Here is a 22,249-nt window from a genome sequence, read left to right on the forward strand (position 1 = left end):
CTAGCTACTGACTTAGCTCCAGCTGTAGCCTTGATGGGATATTTTTTTATATAACAAAGTTTACAGAGATGGATTTTTCTTTTCAAACAAGCAGCTAGAGTCAGAAATGAAATAAAAAATAAAAGTGGGTAGTGAAGCCAAGATATTTGAAAACCACTTGGCTTTTCACTATAATTTAAAACCCTTGCGTCCCCCACTAGTGAATCTAATAAAAAAAACATAAAATGTAATATGAAAATGACTGGTGCTAAGAGCGAATTTGGCTCACTCTCTCTCTCTCTTGGGCCCAGGGAAAATATTCCAACAGAAGTCCAAGAGCTTCAGCATGACGGAAAGAAAATTCCTTGTCTTTCAGGTAGCTAATGCTACTTTAGCAATGGAAATAAAAGACAGTGATTACAGCAGCTTTGAGAGGCGTCATTTTGGTTTAGTCCTAAACCACAATTCCTGCTCAGGATAAGTGTAAAAAAATATTTTAGGCCCATAAATCACCTAAAAGGACGAAAGCCAAGGATAAATTGATATGGCATTTGTATAGTGAGAATTATATTCCATTTATTAAATCCAAACAAAAGGGGTTTGCTGAATCCTGTGGAAGCCTGGTGCCAGGGGAACCTGGTGCAGGGAGGCACCCACGGGAGCAGGGCTTTGGGTCTGACCCACCTCCAGCCCTACAAAGAGAGGGCCTGGGAATCGCTGTTTCAAAGCTGCCAACAAAACATCTGTAAAGATGGTAGAAACTCTGTTTCTAGAAAATAGGATCTTATTGTGCCCAGAGAAGCTGTGGACGCCCCATCCCTGGAAGTGCCTAACAAGGCCACTGGGCTCTGGGCTGGGCAGGGGGGAACTGGATGGGCTTTGAGGTCCCACCCAACCGAAACCATTCCGGGATTCTATGATTATGGGAAATAATATCAAGGCCGTATTGATTATACTTTATCCACCAGGAGCCGGCTATAAGGCTTACACGAGGCACGGCACGAGTAAGAGCCCGAGAGCACCGGGTCTGGTGGTGGATGGTGATGAATCGTTAACTGGGGGAATTTCTGCTGCAGGACACAACGGGCCCGCCACAGCTCTTAGGAAAAGTTATCTGAGTGTGTTCTGGGGCCGCTTGGCCGCTGCAGGTCAGATGCGTTTAAAAACAGCGCAGACCCTCGAGGTTTTCTGTCAGGGCTGTTAACGAAGCTAAGCCTGGAGGGTGCCGCAGCGCCTGGCGTTCAGCCTCCTGGGCTGGGGTGCCCGGCGCTGACCCGGGGAGCAGCGCTGCTTGAAAAACAACCAAATAAAAAGCGAGTAACAAAGCCCGCCGGCTTCCCAGGTCGCGGCCCCTCAGCGCGCTCCCCGCGGCCTCCTCAGGCGGCGCGGGCGGGCGGGAGGGAGGCGGCGGCCGAGGGGAGGAGCGGGGAGGGGAGAAGGGGCCCGGCCCGGCCCGGCCCGGCCCAGCGCTGCCCCCGGCCGCCTCCTTCTCCCCGCCGCCACTCCGCTGCCGGCCCCGCCGCTGCCGCTCCTCCCCTGCTCCGCGGTTTGCGGCTCTCCGCCGCCTCTCTCCCTCAGCGGCGGGGCCGCGCCGCGCAGGGTTCCCCGCAGCCGGCCGGGCAGCGGCTCCGCCGTCCCCTTCCCCGTCCCCCTTCCCCCGCATGGCGGCCGCCCCGCGGCCCTAGCGAGCCCCCCGGCCCGGGGTAAGGGGGGGAAGTTGCCCTCCCGCCGCGGCAGCATGGCGCGGGGCGGAGGGCGGCAGGAGGAGGCCGCCTCCGCCTCAGCCGCCCGGGGCCGCCGCCGCCGCCACCACCGCCGCAGCCCGCGGGGCCGGGGGCCGCTGGGCCTCGTGTGCCTGGCGCTGCTGTGCGGGCTGGGCGCCGCCGAGGCGGAGTTCGCCATCCTGGAGGAAGCGCAAGTTGTGGCGGCGCAGATGAGGAAACTGGCCGCCGAGGAGCTGGGGGTCGTCACCATGCAGGTACGGCCCGGCCGGCCCCGCTTCTCCTGCCCCGCTTCCCTCCCGATCCCCTTTTCTTCCATTCTCTTCCCTTTCGCCTGCTCCTTTCCCTTCTTTGCAAACTTTCCCTCCCTTTGTGCGGCCCCGGGCCGCCGGGGGCTGCTTCGCCGCCGTCCCCGCTGCGTTCCCCAAAAGAAGGGGAAGGGGCCGAGCCCCTCGGGTCGCCCCCGGGCTCCCCACGGCCCCCAGGCGGCCCCTGCCATGGGGGGAGCAAATGCGGTTTTAAAAAGCCTCCCTCACTGAAAGGGAGACCCTTTGATGCGGTCAGCGGGGGTCTCTACCCAAATGGCCTTTTATCTGCTCCAAACTGGCCCCCTCCTGTCACCTCCGAAGCATCTTTGTGTGGGGCAGGCTCCCAGGGCCACGTTTTGTCCAGGGAAACCCTGAGGGATCGCCGCTCTCGTCCTGGAGGCTGGCAGGACGTGGGTTGAGATGGCTTCGTGTATCGAGGGAGGTTATTGATGTACCCAGCACGGGAAAGTCGCTTTCTTCATGCACTGTGCATCCCCACGGCCGTATTCCCCTCCCGAAGAGAGGAGTGTCATCCTGTAATGGTGGAGTGCTGGTTCGTGGAAAGTAAGGCGGTGGAATTGTATTGCTGAATCTGTCCTGGCATGTTTTTAAAAAATCAGCAGTTAAAAACACCTTAATACGATCATCTTCAACGCATATTGTCTTTTTTTTTTTTTAAAAAAAAAGCAACTTGCACAGCAATGAGAGCCCCATCTCCCTAGGAGTCGCTTGTCCTGGCCTGGGAACCAGCTGGATGCCGGCGCGCAGGGATGCAAATAACGTTAAAATGCCTTATTTACTATTAGCTGGCTATTTAAGGCCCCAAAGTAATGTAATGCGGTGAAACTGGTAGTTAAACTCTGAAAACCCTTTTCATACCGAGCTCTATTTTTATACGCTTAATATTTTGGCTGCCTTAACTCCCATCAAGCTAATGTGCAGCCTGTCCTTTGCTCCCTCCTGTAACATTATTACAGCTGTTTAAGATTAAAAACCGGTGGAAACGAACCTCCCCCGATTTTAGAAGCTTCTTTGCTGACCTCCCGCAGTAGAACAAAAAATGTTATGACATGTGTCACTGCAGCCCGTGGCTCGTACTTGATTTGAGGGTAGAATTTGCCTAAGCCTGCCCAGACGGGGCCGGGTGTAGCTGGCACGGAGTTCCCCTGTCCTCCGCTTGTGCGGGGCTGTTGGAAACCATCGGAGCACAAGCGGGTGCTCGCCGTGGTGTGGCTGTGCCCATGGATAAGAGAGGCTGGTGGGATTTTGGAAGAAGGGAGAGGGCTTTAGTGCTTTTCATTGGATCTAAACCTATGGGTGTTGCCCTGGTTTTGGAGGAAGGTCCAAATGGGGACAAGGGGTGGTTGGTGCCTGCGGCTGTGCAGGACAAAGGGAGTGAGTGGAGGGAGGTGGGAAACATCGATAATTACAGGATGAAACTGGGGGAGATGTCCTGGGGAGGTAGGAGACAGGTGGCTGTGGCAGTGCGAAGGGGGGTTAATATCCAAACACTTGGCAGCTGTGGTTTTATTCGATCCTATACATCATCGAGGAGGAAGCAGCAGGACTGAACGCTGCTCTCGCACCCTGCCGTCACGCTTTGGTCCTTCTTGGTGGCAGCTCCCGCTCTGCACGTCCCGGGGATAGGCAGGAGGAGCGTCGCCAGCCGCTGGAACGGGACCTGCGTGTGGGAGAGGGCTGTGGAGGAAGGGTAGGTCTGAGTCGGAGAGGAAGCGTCCAGTGGGTGGCGGAGCAGGTGGAAGTGCTTACTTAAAGAGAGGGAAGGTGAGAGGGTGGTTGGGGTGTGTCTGAGCTCAGGGAATAGCCTGGGAAAAAAAGTGTAAAAGGAGCCTCCGTAAGTGAGGGAAGGGAGGACGAGGTGGAGCCTACAGAGGAGACGTTAGAGGAGCAAGTGGAAGAGGTAAGAGAGAACCCGAATTTCTGAGCCTTACATGCCTGTGAAGAAGGGCAGGGTGTAATGAGTTTGGGAGATGGAGAATGTGTTGGATTTCTGCTGGAGCAGCAGTCAGCGCTATAAACAAGATCCCTCTCGTCTGCACAGTGTCTACCTCCTGTCCTGCATTCTCCTTTACCAGAATTTCACGTAATTAGTGCAGCAGTAAGGCGAGCTTGGTGTTTTTAACCTAATCGCATTACTCTGCCCCGCTGGGAGGAACAAGATGCACGTAGGTCGGCATTGTGATAGCGGCTGAAGCCGCGGGAAGAGCGAGATGAGAGATTTCTGGTGCCAGCATCGCCCTGACAATTGTTTTTGGCACTCGCATCTCAGCTATTTATAGACGTGTGCTGAGTGTCTGACGGGTGCTTCTAAGCAATGCTTTTTCTCGTACCTGCGAGTGCTCTGGTTGCAGGTATGAATTCGTTCCTCGCTGGGGCTGCGTGGAGCAGCTGAGGGTGCAGAACCGCGGGGCAGCGGTGCGGCAGCGCGGTGTTCGCCGGGTGGGAGCCCCCGTGCGCCACTGGGCTGGAGACGTGCGGGCTGCTGCCTCTGCTGGGTGTTACAGGTCTTGGTGCTGCTCCTAGGAGAGAGATGTGGTACGTGGCGTCCATCAGTAGCCTGACTTCTCTCTGGCACCTATTTATTGCTGTTCCCGCTGTGTAGGACAGTGCTGCAAGAGCTGCAGTCGCTGACAGTGCTGTGCTTGAACGCCGCGTGCGTTTCCTTTCATGGGCTGGTGTATGTGCGAATGCGTGCCCGTCCTTCTGCCTGGGGGCGATCTGGTTAAGTTTCCCCCAGAATTCATCAACGCCGCTTCCAGTCTAAGCAGAAGAAGCCACGCCACAGCCCTTCGTTCCTTGCTGCGTGGTGACAGAGGCAGGAGGAGAAGCCTCCGCTTGGCGTGCGGGTGGATGGACGCGACGCAGCACTGCGGAAGACGTTTGCCAAGTTGAGATACAGCGTCACTGCTCCCAACCGCCCGTACCGAAGTAACCCAGTGCCTGGGAAATGAAATCCAAAGGAAGATTTCTTTTTGTGGCCAGGTGCCTTACTGGTGTGTGTCCCCAGCTTTAGTGGGGCTGGGGCGGTGAAAGGCGCCGCTGTGCTGGGCGTGGGCTCTGCTGGCTCACCTGCAGGCAGGATCCTGTCGGGGTGATGGGAGAGAACCACGCAAAGAAACGGGGCCGTGCACCAGCGGCAGGATGCAGGTACGGTACCTGAGATTACATAGAACCGTTATCCTCCTTTTTGTTGGCAAGACTGCGTGGTGGCGGTGACCCTATGGTTACCGGGAACAGGTTTCAGTTTGGCGGCAGACTTCAGCGGTAATTAAAAAAAAATGCTAAATAAGAAAAAAATGCTAAAACTACAGCAAAAATGGGGGCTGTGTCGTGACCTTGTCTACCAGCGGTATTTCCCTCGGCTCCGGTACCTGGCCAGGCTTAGCCCGGGCTCTGTGACTCAGTTGAAATTACCGGGTCGGTCGCTGGTTGAGACAAATTCTTCGGCTGGGAGGTGAAGGTAGGAAAGAAGTAGGATCTTTTGCGAGCGTTTTGTTTGGTTTTGGCAGGATTTAACCCTCCGAGCGGCGCGGGGCGCGCAAGGTGAGAACTATTGAACCGCGCTTTCTTGCTAGCGTTGGGCAAGGGAGCATCTCCACCTACAAAATGGGGATATAATGCTTTCGGTGAGAGTTGAAAGGATTAAGCAATGCTTTGAAGATGAAAAGCACTGTTAAGTGCTTTTATAACTTGCAAGATACACGCTGATGTTTCTAGCCAGATAGTAACAAAAGTTATAGGCCCAGAGGGCCTTGAATATTTCTGAAGACAGCTCTGCCATCCGAATCCTTTACGCTGACTCCGTGAAGGAAGCAGGGCCCTTTCTCATCGTCTGTTGGCTGGAAGAAATAAATGTGTTTTGACTGTGAAGACAGCGGTTCGCTGCCCATTTTTTTCCGTGCTCCCTAACTGTGGTGGGTTTTGTTGTTTTGTTTTCGTATTAATACTTGCTCAGATGATGCAGCGACATGTCAAAATAACGAACAGCGCAGTACGTGCTTCTGCAGGCTGACTGGCAAATGGATTCTGTTTATTTTGCTAATACCTCGTCCAGCCGTATGCTTTTCAAGACACCCAGACTGAACGCAGACCTGAACGGTGCAGCAACGCGGAGACGTCCCGGCGTTCCTGTGGGGAGGACGAGGTGACACCTTCCTTCTGAAAAATCCACGTTCTTTGAAGATTTCTGGGTGATGGCACAGAGTCACAGCCACAAGAACCATCTGCTTATTTAATCTCTTTGGAAAAGAACGCTGGCAGAGTACAAATATTTTTTTTTTTCCAGTGGGATGCCCTTCTGGTTAGTGACAGTGGATGTTCAGCTTGGCAGACAGAGATCCCATCTCAAGCTGCGCTGCAGGCCAGTCGAAATACCAGAACCGTGGTTCTCCACCCCTGAAGTTGGGGTTTCATATGCTTCCCCCCTGATTTCTATAAGCATTTGCAAATAAATCTGTGGGTGATGGGGAAGTTCTTGTGCAGCAAGTGGTGTAAAACACAGCAAGTCCTCGAGCATTGGGTCCGAAACCTGGGCATCTGCGGACAATGTAGAGCCCTCGCCCAAATGACAGCACGGAAAACGGCTTCCATTTTTTTTTTCCTTTTATTTTCAGGTTGATTCCAGCTTGTGAAATTGAAATACAAAAGGGAAAAAAAAAATAAGGAAGGCTGATAAATGTTTGAGTGGATCCTTTTTGCAATTTGGCAGTAGTGCTCGTAGTAATAATTACAGGGTAGAAATCAGTGGAGTAAAATCTCATCTGGTTTACATGATTATGTCTTGGTTTGGATCCAGCTACGCCAGCCTTTTTCAAGGCTGTGTGAAAGCCCGAGACTGCAGCAGTTTTTCATCCTGTTCCACTTGGATTCATTTTTATTTTTTTTCCAGCGTGAAACATTCCACAAAGACACAGAGAGGTCCTGGTGGAAGCGCAGGGAGGACGGCGGCGCGTAGGAGACCGAATCTGAATTTTTAATTAGGCTTTGAGTTGTTTTCTTCAAAGCGGCGAGGCATCGTTAGCGCTGTAAGCCTGGGCGCATTAGCGAAGACTGACATTTCGCTTCAAACAGGGCGAACGCAGCTGTCCTGGGCAGATAAAAGTCGCCGGATGCGGCGCAGCAAGGTGGGTCGGCAGATAATGAGCTGTCCCCCTGCACCGCCACGCCGAGGACCCTGCCGGGCGTGGGGGGACGGAGGAGTCGCTAGCAGGAAGACATCCGAGGGAGCCATAAAGCAAGGGGGAATCTCGGCTGCGGCAGGGCTGATAACACGGAGGTTCAGAGGGCAGTAAAGTAAATACAGCCAACTTTTTTTCGTAGGCTCATTCAGCAGAGGAGTGGTTGGTGCCTAATGGTCCTAACGCAGCAGAAGCTACGATAACACCGGTAGCTTGACCAGGTGCTCGTGAGAAGAACTTCAATGCTTACTGCCAAGTAAATTGAATGCCTTCCACCTTCTTTCAGATGGAAAGGCAAGATACGCTTGAGAATAGGGGGAGATATGAAGTACTGAAGGATTTTATTAGTTGTTTTTTTATGTTCATGGATAGAAGGATTTATTAATTATTAGCAGGGTCTTTCATTTAACAGTTACGGTTTCCTGCTTATCAGTTATTGATGAAGAAATTGGAGTGAGAAAAAAAGCTTGGAACCTTATCGGTTCTGCGTGCTGATGTGGAGGAGTGCCCGGCTGTAGGGAAGTGTCCCACGTTTCTCCGTTTCCCTTACCAGGGCCACTCCGTGGCCTGAACTCAGGGCTGTGATGCCGGGCTGCTCGTGTGCGATGCTGACTGCTCACAGCAACCTGACGCTTGTCAGGGTGCGTGGGGAGCTCTGCTGGGGACGTCTGTAAGGGCTCGATAACGTCCCAGGAGTGATTTATTTCCACGTGGTTGAATAGAAAATAGTCACTTTGGGTTTTTTCTTTTTTTCTGAACATGGTTAATACAAGTTAAAAATCTCAGTACCGCATTTCATGTATCAGTTTTGGTTGTGGATGTCAGAAGTTCCGGCCGTTTTACCGAACAGCTGTGCTCCCTCTTCTTGGATCGTGGGCTTAACACTGAATGAAGCGGAGAACTGTGAAGTGCAGAGCATCGTAAGCAGCAGAGCGCTCTGCGCTCATTGCTGTCCTGGAGCTTTTTGTTGCTGCATAACGTGCAGCGTTAATGAAGTCTGAAGGGATATCCTCATGCTTGCTTTCCCATGGAAAACAGAATTTAATACTGATATTTATCCAGCGTCTGTCGTTACGAGTTTCCTTTTGCAGTATGGAATAGAGTACGTGCTAAGTCATTGCTGGGACCCTGCCCTGCGTGTGTGCTTCTCCGGTACGGGTCTCTGTGAGGTACTGTGCTAATTTAGCAGAGAATCTGAGCTGACTTGTGAAATCACGACGGTGGCACAAATCAATACTAGTCGTTTCCGGGGCCACGGAAGGGTTTCCCGGAGTCACTTTTATCAGCTGCGGGTAAGGTCTCTCTAGAGTCTCCCGAGTGATTTTGCAAAAGTCTATTTGCACAATTCCAATCGTTAGTAAAAACAAACTGTTACGTCTCCTTATACCAACTTCTCAGCCAGGAGCAGCTGATAAAACCAACTTTTCACTGGTGTCGTTTCCCTTTAAACACAGCTTTGCTCAGTTTTGACTCTATGCTTGGAGGCTGCAACCATTCTCCTGGTAGAGAAGAAACGCTGTAACATGCTTCTGAGAAAAGCTGCATTTCACTTCCAGCAGTTCTGTGGGGCTGTCTAGTGAGTGCTTTGTCCATTTTTGGCCCTCTTTTGCACGTACTCCTGCGATACAAGAGGAATTTTTGGCTACGTTTATGGTTGTCACAGGTAGGAATAAGGCCAGAGAAAAAGCCTTTAAAACAGACACATCTGGAAGTTCCTGTAAAAGCTGCTAGAAGCTGGAATGTCTTAAGCAGAGTTTCTTGTGCATGTGCTGTGGTAGGGTTGCTGGAGGGTTCCTGTGCTGCTTTTGTGGATTCCAGACCAAGAAAATCCCCTGGAAGCTGGGTTCCCAGAGGCCTCCCTTGGCAGCTCAGTGCGTTTCCTACAAAGCTTGCTTCGTGGCCACAAGGAGGATGAATGGAAGAGGCAACGTTATGCTCCTTACTCTGATGATTGGTGGTTGTTTTATACACCTATCAAGGCTGGAATTTGGTTATGTATTGTTGCTTGGGGGTGTGTGTGAAGAAGCAGTTAATCTATTTCCTATTTTGTTGTTAATGAGCGTTTATTTGGATTAAAACTGGAGCTGTGGAAGCTACGTGCCACCTGTCTCAGCCTCTGTAAGTTTTCCAGTTTTGCTTGGTATAGCCTTAGTAGCATGTATGATGCGAGCTAAATAATTATTAGTATGTTGAAAATAGTTTTTAAGTCTTAATCCCAGGTTGGGTCCGCAGGTGAGCCGAGCAGCACAAGAGCGGGATGATAGCACCGCGACCCTTCAGCGTGGTGCCTTCGCGACCTCCCCGTCTCCAGTTCAGCTCCTGGTTCTCTCGCTTTCTAGCAAGGAACTGTGAGAAACATTTCCTCCTGGGCCATGCTTTCACCTCAGAAGCAATATTGAACCTAGCAGGGGGAGGTGTTTGTGGTGTTGAAGCGGGGGGGAGAAGGTGCAGATTCCCCAGAATAATTGCAGTGGGAGCCTGCTTGCCTGGAGCGAGCCCAGGCTGTGAGCCAAGGCTGGAGGCAGCTCAGCAGCCCTCGGAGGGCTGCCCGGGGAGCAGGAGGGGTTTACATCTTGAGTAAGAGCAGGAGCAGCTTATGCTGATTCACTGGTGCAAACTGTTGGCTTTTCGGCTGCTGAGAGTGCACTCCTGGCCCTCACCTGCGGTGTGCCGGGGGCTGCGGTCTCCGCCGTGATGCTGCAGAGCTTCCTGCGGCTCTGGGGGAGTTGTGTACGGCGTGGCTGCTCTGTACGTGCTGGAATTGCCCAGGTCTTGCCCAGGCCCTGCTGTGCCATCCCTGGTCTGTCCCTCCCCTGCTTCTCAGACTTTTATTCCATCCATCCTTTGTGGTGGCTCTTCAGGTGCTGTGATTACAGGAAGCTGCTGAGGAAAAGACAGGTAAAGTTAGGCATTGTTGTGCTGAAAAGCTTCATTAGAAATGTGCCTCTTAAAGGTATCCTTTTGCACTTAGGAAGTGTTCTTCCTGTATATAGTCTCTTGTGTTTTGCTTGTAGGACACCATGATTTAAAAAAAAAAAAAATCATATTTGGAAAAAAGTTAGTAAATACATTGCAGAGGAGGGAAACGGCGATCTTCAAGCTTTTTTAGCTCTAGATTAGCTTCACCAATGTCAGGTTTGCAAGTGACTAACGCCGTTTAGGAAGCCTGCCTTCCCTCATGCGTTACTGCTTCGCTGTGGGATCTGGGACGAGGTGAAGGCTGTTTTTCTTCTTTGTAGCTTAGTTTTGACTGGAACAGAGCTATCACTTCAAATTTTTATATCTGGCTCTTTGACAGCAATGTCCTTCCCCTTTGATTTTTACAGTAGTTTCAGAGACTGAGTTTGGTGAAGGGAACAGAGTGCAGTGACTCCTCTGGCTTTTTGGAGGGAGTATTTTATGGCTGGTAAAGCCAGGGAGTGGAAGATGAGGCTGCGTTTGGCCGAGGTGCCTGCGCTGTGCTCAGCTCTCAGGCATTTTATCACAAAGTTCCATTCAGATTTTAACAATTGAGATACTGACCTGCTGATAATACTATATTGCCATTAAAGCTTGTGGATGCCAGGCCAAAATGAAAGAAGAAACCTCAATATAACCCTAATAGCAGATAACTTCCTAAATAGAAATGGCTAGTCGTTTGGTTCTGTCTGGTGAGGAATTGGACCTCATGAATTTTAAAATAGTGCCTCGTCATGACGTCACCTGAGTGTAATTTTGCATCCCCGTTCATATTTATGCGTTTATTCAGTAAGTTGTTAGCTGTGAGTCTACAAACACATCCAAAAATACATTCAGGACACATGAAAAAGCAGCATTTGAAAGTCTGAGGTTGCAGTGACCGAGAATAGAGCATCAGCCTCCACAGATAAATGAAAGCCAACATCCGTAACCACAGATCTTGGTGTTTGGGGGAGGATTTCTGAAGGAGCAAAGGTGCTCTGAGAAGGGAAGGCTCCGAGTTGGGCCCACAGTGAGGGAACATGGACGTGCTCCAGGAGGGCGCGTGTGAGGAGCGGGGCCTGCTGCCTCATGCTCTGCTTCACGTGTGTCAGCCGAGTGCTTCGGTACAGCCTGAAAACCCGTGAAAGGAAAAAAATAAGCAGCTAGGATAGGGTAAGATAGCCATTAGAAAGGTTAGCAGAGAAACGGCATTGTTTTGGGGTGCTTTGAAGATGTAATGAAAGCTGTTGGCACCTCTCAGCCAAGTTAGAAAGGGCTGCTAGGCTTTGATGTGCACTTGGATGGCTGAGGCTTCTTCAGGCTCTTAGCTAGTTTTTATTCACCTACGCTTTGGTACGGGTTTAATACAAAGAGAAAAGAAAAAGTTCTTGTGTATTCAAGGCCTTTGGACCCGAACCTCGATCCATCTGGAAGTGCAGGTGGCGATTTGGGTTCCCAGGACGTGGTGCTCGTGTTCTAAGTCCCTAAGTCCGATTGCCTGTGTGTCCAAAAATCTATTTAAAATATTAAAATCTTACTCTAGTAAGGCTGTGGGCTGCTCGTGTGGCTAGCTGCGGATCCTGCAGAGGCCCTTGTGTGAAGCTGGAGTGAAGCCATACCCACGCTGGTGAAGACTGTCAACTTGTGGCCTTACTTTGATGCAGAAAGGAAAAAAGGTGGATTCTTTCTGTTTTCGCCTTTTGGTTGAAATAAATAACTTGGTTTTTCCCAGGTCTGGCAGGAATTTTTATCTTCCTGACTGAGTTATTCAAACTCCTGGGAGGTCCCAGTGGGCAAAGGAGGGGGAAAAACATATAGGAAGGGATATAGTGGAGAAGGTAGATAAGATGGCTGTTGACTGCTTTGGTTTTGGTGAGAGGAGGAGCAAACACTGGGGAACGAAGGGCAGCTCAACAGTTGATCTTCGAGCCACCAAGGACAATCAGGATCCGCATCAGTCTTTTTTTTTTCGATGCTTCCCATTGCCAGCCTACCAAAGCAGAGATGATGCTGTGACCGCCCCAGAGCGTGTCTTGGGACGACAAGAAGTGAGCGGAGCAGGGCAGGACACGCCATCATCTGCTCTCTTTTCCACTGTGCCCAATGGAACAGGTCAGGGAAAAGTTGGCAAAAGCACTTCAAGAAGGGAGGGCAGGAAGCGCACAGTGACTTGCAGCGTACCTGCAGCACACCAGCTCTTGGTGTGCCTTCAGTGTGAGCGGTGGTGACATGCGATGGTTTGCGTGACACAGCAGTCACCCCAAAGGCCCTCGAGGCAGAGGGTACTGATATCCTCCGAGCACCGTGTTTGGTGCAGGTATGCTGTCAGGGCTTGCCTCCTCCGTTCCATTTCCTATCAGAACAGTGCCAAATGCGGCGGGATCGTGGCCGGAGGTGCCTGCGTGTCACCAAGTAAAGAAATTAAAGCATTAAAACATACAGAGCACGGCTTGGCTGTCACTTGTGGGTGCGAGACCTATTCGAGTATTACTACAGAGGAGTTACGAAGCATTCCCAGCTACTCATTTTAAATCCCAGTTTTCTAGTAATAGACTTAAAAATCTTATTGTGCAGCTGAGTTAGTGACTGAGTCTTCACTTTATAATCTCTTTATAAAAATGTATGCACATTAACAGGACGTATTTAATAGACACACTGCCTAGATGAAAGGGCGCTTTGTGGAAGGAGGCTTTTGTGCATTTCTGGATCTCTCAGCAATTCCTGCGGAGCTTCCCAAGTCTGGCTGACACAGAATGGCAGAGGAAAAGACCTTCTCACTTTCAGCTTGAATGGAGCATAATGGGGAGCGAGAGGGGAGGGGGAGGAACCCCGGCTCTGCAATGCGGAGGTGATTGGTATTGGCACTCATGAGCCGAGCATTTAACACTTTTAGTTCTTCCTACCCCCAGCTGGGGCTTTGCATTTGCAATGAGCTCGCTGCTCTCCTGGCAGTAAAAGTGGCTCTGAGTCAACAATAGCAGCTTCCCAGCCCAGGGAAATTGAGACAACTTTTCTCAGCCCAGGTACCCCCCTCCCCCTCCTTTTTTTTCCTGATTAGGTCCAAGGATTAGGTTTGTCTGTAGTGGCCGTTTTACCAGCATAGCGTTTTATTTATTTCTTTTTAATTCAGATCCGATGTTATCTTTCATCTTCCATTTAATCCATCAGCTGGATTTCGGTATTTTTTTCTATCTGTGGTGTACCACAGATTCCTGGCAAGGAGGTTTTCTTTCACAAAAAATCAGGTTGCAAGCACACAGATGCCTTCAGTTTGACCTGGCAAACATCTTCACGAGAGCAAGAATCTAGCAGGCATAAAATTAAGTTCCCACTGAAAGCTAGCAAAAAGAACTAAACTTCAGTAAAGTAAATAAAATCATGAACTGAAGCTCTCCGATAAACACATTTCCTTTTGCAGTTGCTGGTAATTTATGTGCTCTGCGGGTTACAGAGAGCTTCACCTTAATCCTGTTGCAAGAACTGCGCGTTCCCAGGAGATGCATTCCAGTTGGAGAACATCTCGTAGAAGATTCAACGATCTTATTTTCTTTCCTTTTGGAACAAAGGCCATGCCCTTTTAATTAAGGTGGTGCTGCCGCACAGATGTGATTGAAGTTCTTTGGAGCAGGGTTTCTGATATGGTCAGGTGGCTGTCATCTCTTCATTCTTCCATTCGTGAACTCGAGCAGCTTTCAACACATCAGCGTTGGTCTAACTCCATGTATTTTTTCCCTTTCTTATTTTTTTAAGTCGGCCCTGCCTAGAGCAGTCCTGCAGTTGTGCTAAAGCCTCGCTGGTCTTTGTGTCCTCATCTGTCAGTGCATCTGTGTTCGCTTCTAGAGGCTGCCGTAAGGTTTTAATGAGTTTTTGTCTATGGCTACAGGTAGTGCTAATTTTGGATGAAGGCTTTACCTCATTCAAGGTGTGCCTGGATTCACGTCAGGTGCCCCTCATTTCCTCAATATCTTCTTGCCAAAGACAAGATCTTGCTGCAGCAATAATAACTCCCAAATCCTTGATTTTAATCCATCTTCCCAGAGACATTGTTGTAGTGGGTTAATTTAAAAATGAAACGAGGAGCTGATTTCTTCAGGGTTCAGCAGCTGGAGATGGCCAGCCCTGATTGCTGTTCCCCAGTAACATGGATGTTGTTAACCTGGCAGCTTTCTACCACGCAGTGGTCTGGCTCCAAATATCTCCTGATTCGTAGTTCCTTAACGCCATGCCATTATTAAAACGAGATTAATTGAACTGAGATTAATCTCACGGATGAGAGCTGCGTGGTGTTAGATGACAGGCAAGTTTTGTGTTCGGAACGTGTGGGAATTAAGCCACTGCTGCTTAACACCGCAGGAACGCTGGCTGCGGCGCCGAGCAGGGATGCCCCAGCGATTGGCTTGCTTCTAGCACGAGGCATGCGGGCTCCCGAGAGAGGTTCGTGTTGCTGGAATTGGTGGGCGCAGACGAAGAAGCAAGAACACGTGCCGCAGCGCCGCAGGTCGCGCTGCTCCCTGTGCTCGCCGCGTGCCTGGGGCCGCACCGCAGATGCGGTGGCTGGTACCTCGGGCAGAGCTGCTGGTTGGAATTGGTCACGTTTCTGCCTTCGGTGTCTTGGAAGCTTTTTGCGGCTTTAGCAGTCAGATGCAGCTCTTGAGTTATTTGGGTATTCGGCAAGCTTCGAGCTGCTTTTGCAAAAGCAAGGGGTTATGGAGATTGTTAGTTTGTGAAAGGAGGCAGATGGAATGGATAAAGCGCCTGAAGCTGAAGGGCTGTGATAACGAGGCCCTGCACAATTACCCAACGCCTTTCTGTCCTCAGCGGAGTGCTTAGGGAAGCACAGGGCATGCTGCCGTCGCACTGTGAGCTATAACAAGCACACGGGCTCTGAAAGCTGAAGATTTTTTCTGTTTAAATGTCGTTAATTTCACTGCATATTCAGCACAGCGGAAAGCAGCTCACGCAGGTACGACTTGGGTGCAGGCTCTGTGTTTTGATTCTCGTTTACTTCAGTTTCTTTAAGGGATGGTTACATGAACGTATTGAAAAGCAGCTCCCTGGTTTGTCAGGTGAGCATTGCTCATGGGGAAGATTATTTTTTATCTCCTTCATGCCTTGCAGAATGGTGCGAGCGGTGTTCAGTATTTGGCACGACAGAAGCCCCCGCTATGACGGTTGTTGTTATTTTATTTTGGGGACTAAACGCTGGAACAGGAAATGACCCCAGCCCCAGTTTCCATGACTCCCTGTCACTTGAATCCAGTCTTCAAGAAGATGAAAGGCCAAGGCAGCCTTTTGATAGTGGGCAGCTAATTGGGTGGCTGATAGAGACGGGGTTTTATGTGGGGGGAAAAAAGGAGAAAAGAAGTAGAGCGGCTGTGTTTCAGTACATGTGTATAATCCCTGATAAAACTCTCCAAGGACAAGGAAAAACAGTAGTGCCGGAACGAAAGGAAAACTGAAAATTACTGGAAGCATAAACGTGGCTTTGGGGGTCGGGGGGAAGCTGGAATTTAAACTAAAAAGCTGCTGAGCCAGAGGTGCTACTAGAGGATGGATTATTTGTGAAGGGAGAATCAGAGCATCTCCTGCTCCTTGCAAAATGTGATGGTGGTTTTTGGTTTTGTCTGGGCAAATGCCAAGAAAATGGCAGCAGGCTCGGCTTTCTCCCCCCGTTTCCTTTGCTGAGTTCCTACGGGTGAAGCCGTACGCCTGCCTGCTGGCGAGGGCAGGGTGCCGCCGCCTCTGCCTTCTGCTCCTCCTGCGGCTCAGCCCGGGGAGCCCGCGGGCTCCCCTCCTGTCGCTGCCGTTAAACACGGCCCCCGACAAACCTACCCTATGGCAGTGGGTCGTCTTTGGAAGGTGGGTTCAGATCGGAGAGGTGTCTTCGGCTGGCAACTGGGATAATAGCGGGGGTTAACGCAGCTGGAATCACCGTGGTGGGCAGTGACCTTCCGGCACGTGGCAAAGGTTGTTGGTGGTGTTAAACAGAGTGAAGTAGCTGGCAGGAAGGCTTTTTTGATAAATTGAATCTCGGGTAGCAAAGCAATTAATTGTTAGCTATTCAGACACTTGTTAATTACATTTGTTTTACTTCTGGCCCTCGCCAATATGATGCGAGTGCAGGTTCCTGGTACAAGTGGATCGAAAATGAGAGTGCGGGTCCTGCAGTCGTCTCTCGTTTGTTATTCCCTCTTCCCTCCCACTCCGTTTGAGAACGCTGTCGGGTAACTGCTTTCTCATCCAGAAGTGGGTGGTTTAAGTCAACAAACCTACAAGCCTGTTACTAAGTGGTGTCCAGCATCTGCTCTTGATTTGAGGGACAAGTCCTGAAGGAATCCTAAGAGGCTTTTGTCTTCTTCGGGAGGTGTTTTTCTGCCCAGATGGAGAAGCCAATTGCCTTATCCAGGCCATTTCTTGCCGCTCTGCCTGGGTTACCCTTATTTTCCCATGAAGTTTTGAATACCTGGAAGGTACAGTTGTTGTAGGAACGTTTTGAGGAGACTGTCTTGGGACCTTGCTGGTCCTGTAAACGTTTCCAGCTGGGCAGTGCTGTTACCATGCGTTGTTTCACCCTTCTGACTTATTTTTTTAATGCAGAATATGCCGTCTTGGTTGGCGTACTTCAGACTAGAGGGAAATAGTCTGCTTTTTTATCTCGTGTGTATCAAAGCAAGCCTTTTCTGAATACAGGAGATGAGGATCTCACCAGCAAAAGCTATCTAATCCAACCAGTTGCCGGTCTTTCACAAAGACTTCAGTGGTTTGTGAGCCCAAACCTGTGTAAATAAATGACCAGGTGATGGGTCTGGAGGAATTTGGCCCGGCTCTGCCTGGTCAAGGTAAGACCTTTTTGCTTCACCATTACGCGCTCCTAACTTCTGAAATGGTGAGGAAGCAGCTTGCCATCTGAAACAGCTGGTTCAAGAAATAAAAGCCTGAAAACCAGCCTGCTGGCTGCTGTTGGGCAGCTCCTCTGCCTTCCCGTATGAGGATTTCATTAGGCAACAGCTGCGGTCGTGCTGCCGAAGCACGTGCCAGCTTTTCTCTTCAGACTAAGCCTTGGGGACTGCTTGTTAGCTCCCTTGCCTGTCCGCGAGACAGGAGAATGTAAAATGAATTCAGGAAGAGCGTGCTGCGATCCGACACGGCGGGAGCGCAGGTGGGCTTGGGCGATGCGCAGGGATTAAACCATGGCGCTAATGGCGCTCCTGGCGGGAGGGCAGCGGCTGCGCTGTGCGACGTCGGGGTTTTCTGGGGTAATATCCTGGTGGGTTTCCCAGCTCCCTCTGCTCACAGAGCCCTTAAGGTTGTGTCTGGTGAGGTTTTTGGGGAGTAGTTTGCGAGAATGTTGAGAAATAGACGGCTGTGCCCCAGCTCCTGCAATTGGGAAGTCCTTCGTAAGGTACGAGTGCAGCACGGGTTGTGCTGCTGTTCCCGTGGTGGCACTGCCCAGTTGCAGTATTTGTAGCTGAATCTTCTGGGCACTTAGAAATTACAAAATCCCATCTTCTGCCTCGGTCGTGGCATGCACGCTGTGAGTGGCTGAAATAAAACCGAATTGATCCGATGCAGGTGGGCAGAGGGCGGCGTGCTCGCGTGTGGCTGTGGCAGTCCCGTGGCTGCTGCCTCCCAGCAGCTCGTCCCTCTGCCCCATCCCATTCTTGTAACAAGCCTGTTCTGCTTGCAATTAAATGAAACCAACCTGAAAACTAAAAATGGCAGGAATGTGTTCCAGAAGCAGTGATCTTAGTATAACTTTGAAATTCAGTGTTAAGAAAAACGAGTGTCTCTTACAGGTGCTGTTACAATGCGTTTATTCTGCTGTGCTTTTTCTGGAAGGCATTTGTCAGGCAGGGAATAAGGAATCTTTTCCTTTTTCACACATTTATCTGCGGGACAGGAAGAACAGCATTTATTGACCTGTTTGTCTTGCTATTCAGGAGGCTGTAAAGCAAATCGGAGACTGAGTAAAGTGCGGTTTAGCTACGGGGAAGGTAAAAGAAGAGGTGGGAACCCGGCTCTCCTTTTTACCGGTACTGCTTTACAGCGTTGCAGAGGTGCAGGTGCCTCCAGGGGCTTGCAAATGGGCTTTGTTTGCATTGTAAATATCTCGTAGGCTTCCAGGAAAGTGCAAAGCAATGAGGAAACGAGCGTTGGACTTGAAAACTGCCTGATTGACTTGGTTTCATCAGCTGCACCACTTCCACACGCTGCTAGCTGCCGTTCCTAGCAGAGCTCTTTCTTGCTGCGTGCTAGTTTCTGATCTCTGACAGGCTGGGGGGCTGTGCCCAGCTGCAGCAGCACGGAGGGAGGAGGTTTCGTCCAGCACCTTGCCTCTCACACCTGTGTGCGGGTCGGCAATAACCGTGTGATTGTCACATGCCAAAGAACTCCTCCTTCGGAGGCTTGTTCCCAGGCACAGCGACAGAACAGCCCGCACCTCGGTTTGGGCTGGTTGCGCTCACACCTCAATCCGAGGGCTGCCCGTTAGCACGTAGCACGGCAGGAGACGTGTAGAAGGGCCCCCAAGGCTTTCATCAGTTCTAGTCAGGCTGTTGGTGGACACGCCGTAGGTACGTATGTTGGAAAACACGCTCGGCGTTGAACAGCTGCTATGCGTCTCAGGGTGCCCTGCTTAAAACGCTGTGGACGTGCAGAGATCTTCTTCAAGAGAGATTTTGGCATGGCTTGGATCGGGTAGCGGCGTTCAGAACGTGCAACATGTTTTTGTCTGGGCTGTGATCAGGGAAAATAGGTGGTGAGTGGGTTCGTGACAAAGATCTGCGGAGCACCGGGGAAATAATTTAAAGGATCCTATGAAGGGTTTTACAGGCAGAACTTTGTTCTGTTACATCAGAAGGAAATGGCACTTGATGAAGGCTTATCATCACAGGTTTCAAGACGGAGTTCAGGCTTCACAGCGAGACAAAAGACTTCTTAATCCTGCTTGAAGTGTGAGCCCCATCCGTCACAGCTGGGGTGCTTCTTCCAGGCCTCTTGCTGGGCGGATCTGTCCGGGTTCGTGGTAGGGGCAGATCAGGAGGGCAGGACAGCCGATTCTGAGGACCTGATTCCCACGCGTGAGCCGTGACCTAGCTCTAGGCTGATCCTGTGGACTGAGCGTGCGGTAGGTTAACGTTGGAAGCGCATCTTTCAGCTTGCTTTCATCCAGAAAGAGCTCAGGGAGTGGAAAGGTGGACCTTGGAGTTACTCTTTATGCCCAAAACTAGTGTGAAGGTTTTCAGAATTGTTTTAGAAACATAGTCCTTGGATTTGGTGGTGTTTTGGTGGGCTGTAGTGCTCTGGGATCAGCAAGTAAACCTCCCCGAGCACTGCGGAGCTGGCCAACGAAACCAGACCCGATCCTCGGATCTTGGCCGTACGCCGCCTGCTGAGGAAGGATTTGGTTAGCGTTCCGCTTCCTAACGGTTCGATGTGAAGGTCACCACCTCGTCGTTCTGAACACGTGGAATTAAACGCGTGCTGTGGTACGTCTTCTGTCCGGATAACTTATGTTTCTATTAGATAATGCTCCTAGTGGAAGGCTGACTTTGTGCGGGGAGCGCGGAAGCAGCTGGCAGCGCTGCCAGCGGAGGCGTGCGGCTCTGACAGATGCTGGCAGATGTTGGCGAGCCCCAGATGTCGCCGAGGAGCGCTGAAGGCACGCGTATGAATTGATGGAGTTCACTTCATACTCAGTGATACCGTTACGATTGCCACATCATAATTTTAATCCTAAAAACCAAGTGTGAAAGGCTGTGAATCCCCCGCTGGAAGATGCAGCCGCTGCATTACTGCCACTTCTTATTCATCTGCTTCGAGTCCCAGGGTGAATTAGGAAAAACGTGTTGTTGAAACACTGCTTTAATGTTTAGTCAGGCACTGCAGAGGAAGAACCTCACTTTTCCTGGAAGGGGGATTTCTCAGAGCTTTCAGAAGACCTATTTTTTTTCTTTTCCAAAAAATCCATATTAAGTGATTTATTTTTTAGGAGCTGAATCGTGTTTTTTAAAAAATATTTTGAATTTTTATATTCCCTGATACTTTTTCTCTTGTAACCTTGCCTTCGTGTTTGTATCCTTGCTTTATTTAAGACTGAAAAGGCGTAGAAGAATTGAAGTCAGACAGGGAGGCGAGGCAGAAGCCTGGGTTGCAGTGGTATTGGAGCAAGTTAGAGACGTCTGGAGCTGACAGGTGTAACAAAAACGTGGTGAAAACGCTCGTTTGAACTGCTCCACGGAAGGCTTTTGGAAATTAAAATAGAGATTGCGTGTCGAAACAGGGAGCTGAAGCTGAATTGTGAGTATCAGCCACTTATTAATTCCTTAAAGTTAAAATCTGTTCATTAATTTGTTAAGCTGGTATATCAGTATCAACGCAACGAAGCATTTCCTGTCCGATAAATTGTATTTTCCTTCACTTTCGGGCTGTCAGATACAGATCCCGGGGTAGCAGTAACCGTGTTTGACATCAGCAATACTCATTCCTGGAGCAGCGTTCATCTGCCTCAGTTGTGTCCGCGGTCAAAGCGCCGTTAATGCCTTTATTTCTCCTCGGTGTCTGAACTTGCTAATCCTGATACAAAAGTGGATTACGGAGTCATCTCTGTGTGTTCAGACGTATGTGCAATGTGGAGATAATTGCATGGAAAAGCAAAAGAAAAGGAATTTATTTAGGTTGCCGAGTTGGAGGCTGTCTCTGTGCAACCTTAAATCCTTAATTCAGCTGCAGGTTTGCCAGACAAGTGTTACCTCACTCGGGGAAGCGCAAGGGAAGCTCTGGCCTTTCCTCGTGCTCGCTGGTAGCACTGGAAGTAACGCAGCTGTCAGAGCCTCCCGAAGACTGCAGTCATCTCTGTGTAATGGAAAACGTCAAATAACGAGGTGGGCAGCCGCTGCTTCCCTGGCGTGTGCCTCCTCCCAGCCCTAGGTGCTGCCTGGGCACGCTTCGGCGTGGCTTGGAATGCCGCAACCAGCTGGGCTCCCACCGGAGCACGATGTCGATGCCTGTTAACGCAGCTCATCCAGCGAGCCTAAAGGCTGGTATTAGCATCGAGTGCTTTAAAAGTTTGGGAATGACAGGGTTTAGTAAAACACTTCTTTTTCTAATGCAAGGGTAGGCTTTTCATCGATTCCTCGTATTGCTGAATTTGGATAAAATTTCCTCTAACAAAGGAAAGCTTGGAGGATTTACTGAAAATGCAAAACTATTCTGAGGAAGAAGCTGATACCAAACGCTTCAAATTAAAACATTTTCCACTCAAAGGGGTTTTCACGTGCATCCTCAAAAAATTAAATATGAATGAATGTTAGGAAACCTTGAATACTATGAAACCCTGAGATTTTATCATTCCAAGAGCAAACGTCCGCCTAGGGATTCTTGATTATTCTTAATGAAGATGGCACTGAATGTGTGATCAGCATGAGGGCTGCTTAAATAGGAGTGTTCACCTAAGTGGTTCCTTCTGAAGGAAATCACAGCAGAGATTTATTCGGAGCAAATGAGCAGGCTCCTCTCCAGAGGTTCAAAAATACTTTATTTAGACAAAGTTAAACATGAATGGAGGCTTACAAAAAGGTCAAGTAATTCTCTTCTCTTTTGAAACAGAAATTGTTTTAATTGTGTTCGTTTGACAGGAGCAGTGGAGCTCACTTAATGGTTTGTGTTTTGCGGAAAAGCAGCTTGTAATAATATTTACAGAAGGAATGAAAATAGGAATTGCCTTTGTCATTGTTTTAATTTTAACAGCGTGTGTATGCATGAGTCCTTTTTGATCTTTCTAATAGGTACAACCCAGCTGGCAATGACATCAGGTTATAAAAGGAATTAATGGTGCTATAACGCGTTTCCAACGTTGTGTTGTTTTGTTCTCTTCTGCAATTTGGTTCCTTCCAGTTTAGCTTCATTTTTACCGTGGAAATCTGCTCCCAGTTGTGGTGTTTGCTCCATTCCTCCTGCCCTCGCGGTGTTGTGTGAGGTTGGCCGTAAACTGCAAGGCCGTGTGGATGTGCAGGATCCCAGGACTGGGCTCATAGGTTTGTAGCGATTGCCTTGTGTGGTTTCCCAGAATCATCTAGGTTGGAAGGGATCTCCAAGATCACTG

At 50.0% G+C, this 22,249-nt stretch overlaps 1 protein-coding gene across 3 annotated transcripts in view; it reads left to right on the plus strand.

Moving 5' to 3' along the window:
- Positions 1-1,708: 1,708 nt before the first annotated feature.
- CACHD1 (cache domain containing 1) overlaps positions 1,709-22,249 on the plus strand; it is a 95,325-nt gene continuing 74,784 nt past the window's right edge. For 2 of the 3 annotated variants that reach the window (XM_035333796.1, XM_035333797.1), the window contains exon 1: positions 1,709-1,957. In XM_035333796.1, the coding sequence (XP_035189687.1) occupies positions 1,718-1,957 (240 nt within the window). In that variant the 5' untranslated portion in view covers positions 1,709-1,717. The remainder of the gene's footprint in view (positions 1,958-22,249) is intronic. The other variant, XM_035333795.1, reaches the window with a different exon arrangement.

Source organism: Oxyura jamaicensis, chromosome 8, assembly GCF_011077185.1.
Source record: "Oxyura jamaicensis isolate SHBP4307 breed ruddy duck chromosome 8, BPBGC_Ojam_1.0, whole genome shotgun sequence".
In the NCBI taxonomy this organism is placed as follows: domain Eukaryota; kingdom Metazoa; phylum Chordata; class Aves; order Anseriformes; family Anatidae; genus Oxyura; species Oxyura jamaicensis.